General features: G+C 41.7%; 1 protein-coding gene across 1 annotated transcript; it reads right to left on the bottom strand.

Moving 5' to 3' along the window:
- Positions 1-643: 643 nt before the first annotated feature.
- Positions 644-3,609, bottom strand: LOC111976460 (serine/threonine-protein kinase SBK2-like). The gene is made up of 3 exons (XM_070447806.1): positions 3,445-3,609; positions 2,816-3,018; positions 644-2,488 (listed from the first exon to the last, which is right to left on the bottom strand). Exons 1-2 carry the CDS (start codon positions 3,560-3,562, stop codon positions 2,873-2,875), a joined length of 264 nt encoding a protein of 87 aa, XP_070303907.1. The 5' UTR covers positions 3,563-3,609; the 3' UTR covers positions 644-2,488; positions 2,816-2,872.
- Positions 3,610-4,749: the final 1,140 nt, after the last annotated feature.

Here is a 4,749-nt window from a genome sequence, read left to right as displayed (position 1 = left end):
CCACTCCAGACGACGCTTGGCATTGCGCATGGGGATCTTAGGTTTGCATGCGGCTGCTCGGCCATGGAAACCCATTTCATGACGAAAAGTTCTTGACGTTCTGACGTTACTTCTAGAGACAGTTTGGAACTCGGTAGTAAGTGTTGCAACTGAGGACAGATGATTTTTACACGCTACGTACTTCAGCACTCGGCGGTCCCGTTATGTGAGCTTGTGTGTGACCTGCCATTTTGCGGCTGAGCCGTTGTGGCTCCTAGACGTTTCCACTTCAAATAACAGCACTTACAGTTGACCGGGGCAGCTCTAGCATGGCATGCTATGACAGCGCCACGTTGAAAGTTAATGAGCTCTCCAGTAAGGCCATTCTACTGCCAATGTTTGTCTATGGAGATTGTGTGGCTGTGTGCTCGGTTTTATACACCAGTCAGCAATGGGTGTGGCTGAAATATCCAAAACCACACATTTTAAGGGGTGTCCACATACTTTTGTAACTAGGTGTGTGTGTGTGTAATATATATATATATATTCAGACCCTTGACTTTTCCCCCATTTTGTTACGTTACAGCCTTATTATAAAATGGATAAAAAAAGATAAAAATCCTCATCAATCTACACACAATACTCCATAATCACAAAGTGAAAACAAGTTTTTGGACAAATTTATTACAAATAAAAAACAGAAATACCTTATTTACATAAGTATTCAGCCCCTTTGCTATGAGACTTGAAATTTATTTCAGGTGCATCCTGTTTCCATTGATCATCCTTGAGATGTTTCTACAACTTCAATGGAGTCCATCTGTGGTAAATCCAATTGATTGGACATGATTTGGAAAGTCACACACCTGTCTATATAAGGTCCCCCAGCTGACAGTCCATGTCAGAGCAAAAACCAAGCCATGAGGTCGAAGGAATTGTCCGTAGAGCTCCGAGACAGGATTGTGTCGAAACACAGATTTGGGGAAGGGTACCAAAACATTTCTGCAGCATTGAAGGTCCCCATGAACACAGTGGCCTCCATCATTCTTGAATGGAAGAAGTTTGGAACCTCCAAGACTCTGCCTAGAGCTGGTCGCCCGGCCAAACTGAGCAATCGGGGGAGAAGGGCCTTAGTCAGGGAGGTGATGGTCACTCTGACAGAGCTCTAGATTCCCTCTGTGGAGATGGGATAATCTTCCAGAAGGACAACCATTTCTGCAACACTCCACCAATCAGGCCTTTGTGGTAGAGTGGCCAGACAGATGCCACTCCTCAGTAAAAGGCACATGACAGCCCACACATAGTTTGCCAAAAGGCACCTAAAGACTCTCAGACCATGAGAAACAAGATTCTCTGGTCTGATGAAACCAAGTTTGAACTCTTTGGCCTGAATGCCAAGTGTCACTTATGGAGGAAACCTGGCACCATCCCTAAGGTGAAGCATGGTGGTTGCAGCATCATGCTGTGGGGATGTTTTTCGGTGGCAGGGACTGGGAAACTAGTCAGGATCGAGGCAAAGATGAACGGAGCAAAGTACAGAGAGATCCTTGAAGAAAACCTGCTCAGGAGCGCTCAGGACCTCAGACTGGGGCGAAGGTTCCCCTTCCAACAGGACAACGACCCTAAGCACACAGCCAAGACAACGCAGGAGTGGCTTCGGGTCAAGTCTCTGAATGTCCTTGAGTGGCCCAGACAGAGCCCAGACTTGAACCCGATCGAACATCTCTGGAGAGACCTGAAAATAGCTGTGCAGCAACGCTCCTCATCCAACCTGACAGAGCTTGAGAGGATCTGCAGAGAAGAATGGGAGATACTCCCCAAATACAGGTGTGCCAAGCTTGTAGAGTCATAGAACCACAGTCAAACGTTTGGACACTCCTACTGATTCCAGGGTTTCTCTTAATTTTTTTAAATGTTTGACATTGTTGAATAATAGTGAAGACATCAAAACTATGAAATAACACATGAAATAGCACTATTGGTTAGAGCCTGTAAGTAAGCGTTTCACTGTAAGGTTGTATTCGGAGCACGTGACAAATAAACTTTGATTTGATTTGTAGTACAAAAAGAAGTGTTAAACAAATCAAAACATATTGTATATTTGAGATTCTTCAAAGTAGTCACCTTTCGCCTTGATAACAGCTTTGCACACTCTTGGCATTCTCTCAACCAGCTTCATGAGGTAGTCAACTGGAATGGATTTCAACAAAGTACTGAGAAAAGGGTCTGAATACTTATGTAATTGGGATATTTCAGTTTTACATTTGCAAACATTTCTAAAAACCTTTATTTTAATTTTTTTATTTTATATTTTTCAGAATAAGGCTGTAACAAAATGTGGGAAAGGGGAAGGGGTCTGTATACTTTCCAAATGCACTAACCCAGCAGCAGTGGCTGTCCAGCAGCAGGATGTTCTCAGGCTTGATGTCGCGGTGGACCAGACCATGCTCGTGGATGAACTCCAGGGCACTGGTGATCTGAAGGACACAGCACACTCTGGGATACCTACCTGTGAGCAGAGGAGTGATGTGTTGTTTGTGTTAATAACATAAAGCCTACACTACCCATAATGCAATGCGCACTCCCGCAGTGGTTATGGATAGTGTGCCTTGCAGCATGGCTACACCATTTGTTCTGGGGTCATTGTACCTGTCTAACATGTGAATTAAAAGACTGTACAGTCCATATGGAATTTTTTTGACAACACATTGAGCGTTATGGATACTCAAAAGAATAACATTGATAACATGCACATTTGAATTGTTTTCTTAAACACGTTATAGGTCACAGATTTACTACATCAAAATGACACAATGAGTTAAGTTTACTCTTTTACTTTCTCTTCGATGACGGCAAAAAGGTCCCTCCCAATAACAAGCTCCTGGGCAAAGCCTTAGTGCTCATTGGATTGGAAGGTGATTCCGAAGAGACCCACAATACAGGAGTGGCAGGACAGGTGCAAGGAGATGCAATACTCCTGTAGGAATCCCCGGAGCTTGGTGGAGGCTTTTGGCATCACCTTCAGAGCCCTCGGTGTTCCTGCAAATCATCCATAGTTTCTATTTACATTTTCACAACAACTTTCCAAGTGTGACCACTATGAGGTTTTTGATCAGAAAACACTGTCCAGTTAGAAGACAGAATACATTGTATTAGTGTCTATAAAGGTTAATCAGGACAGTTTGTATTTTTGTAACAACTTAGCAAAATGTTATGACCGTAGGCAATGTTTTGACCACTGTAGAAAACACTGTAGAAATAGCAGATGGTATAAATTATATTAGCAGATTTTTTTGCCAGAATTGGCAGGAGTCTACACTAGGAAGCCAATTCTAAGGATACTTTGATATGAAAACTTTCAACCACTTTCAAGCTACGTGAAATAAATGAATCTTTCATTGTGTCATTGAACCAAAGACAAGCTAGTAGTATTTCAACCTATTAAACTATGAGTAGGTGACTTACCCCTGCAGCGATGGGTGACCAGCAGCACCTTGTCACACTCCCCCCGGACGGTTTCCTTGATGATGTTGAAGTGCTCTTTAATCTCTAGGTGGCTCAGGCTCTGAGCCGTCAGCTCCATCAGCTCATCAAGGCCCAGCTCAATCGAACTCTCTCTTTCTGTCAATCAAATCTGACAATCAGAGAGCCATGGGTTAATGATTGCTATGGTCCAATCAATGCCTCTGTGCAATTCACAACAGACAAGTATTGATGTAAACACACTACAGATGTAGGATCTTAATTTGAGCTGGTTTGCTACAGCAGGAAAATAATACTGCAGTAACAGGAAATGTAAATTATTATATTATAATTAATGGACGTTTTTGTAGGGGTTGATACCTTTTTCGTAAAGGAAAATCATGTCTGAAATTTCTAATTGGATATTACAAACTTTAGAAGTGTTTTTAAACCTCAAATACACTTCAAATTTGACATTTCCTGCATTGTAGGAAAGATCTCCTGCATCAGGGTGATAAGATTCTACATCTGTATATATTCCCAGTTTATACCAAGACAACAGAGCTCAAATTTGAGTTTTAAATTATTTTTTTAAACAAATGTATTTATCAAGCCAATCCTAATAATTGATTGACAGTCAATAGGGGGTGAACCACAAAGATAATCTCCAGAAAAGAGAGGAATCCATAGCCAGTCTTACTACTGTAACTGTATGTCCCTCTACCTCTGTGACACCTTTCAGCTGAGCGGAACTGGCCACCCAGTCTCTGTTCAACGCTTACTCATGCACACTAATACAAAACCTACCATTTTACAGTATAACAATTATGAGATTACATGTTATGTAGACTTGTTGCAGGTGTTCAGAATTATCAGTGGAGTATTTTTAATGACAGGGTGGATTACTCCGAACATGTATTTCTGTATGGCCTGGTTATCTTATACGTGACAGCCTAAATACTTCTCAAAGATTTGTATGTTTTGTGAAAGCTGAGGTAAAATAAAATAGCAAATAATCCCACTGACTGCTGAAAACTCAGCAACAGTGATTCATAACAAACCTAATCAGGAAATGATTATTTACATTACATTTACATTTAAGTCATTTAGCAGACGCTCTTATCCAGAGCGACTTACAAATTGGTGCATTCACCTTATGATATCCAGTGGAACAACCACTTTACAATAGTGCATCTAACTCTTTTAAGGGGGGGGGGGGTTAGAAGGATTACTTTATCCTATCCTAGGTATTCCTTAAAGAGGTGGGGTTTCAGGTGTCTCCGGAAGGTGGTGATTGACTCCGCTGAC

The sequence above is a fragment of the Salvelinus sp. IW2-2015 genome, linkage group LG17 (genome assembly GCF_002910315.2).
Source record: "Salvelinus sp. IW2-2015 linkage group LG17, ASM291031v2, whole genome shotgun sequence".
Taxonomy (NCBI): domain Eukaryota; kingdom Metazoa; phylum Chordata; class Actinopteri; order Salmoniformes; family Salmonidae; genus Salvelinus; species Salvelinus sp. IW2-2015.
This window is presented reverse-complemented; position numbering and strand designations above follow the sequence as displayed.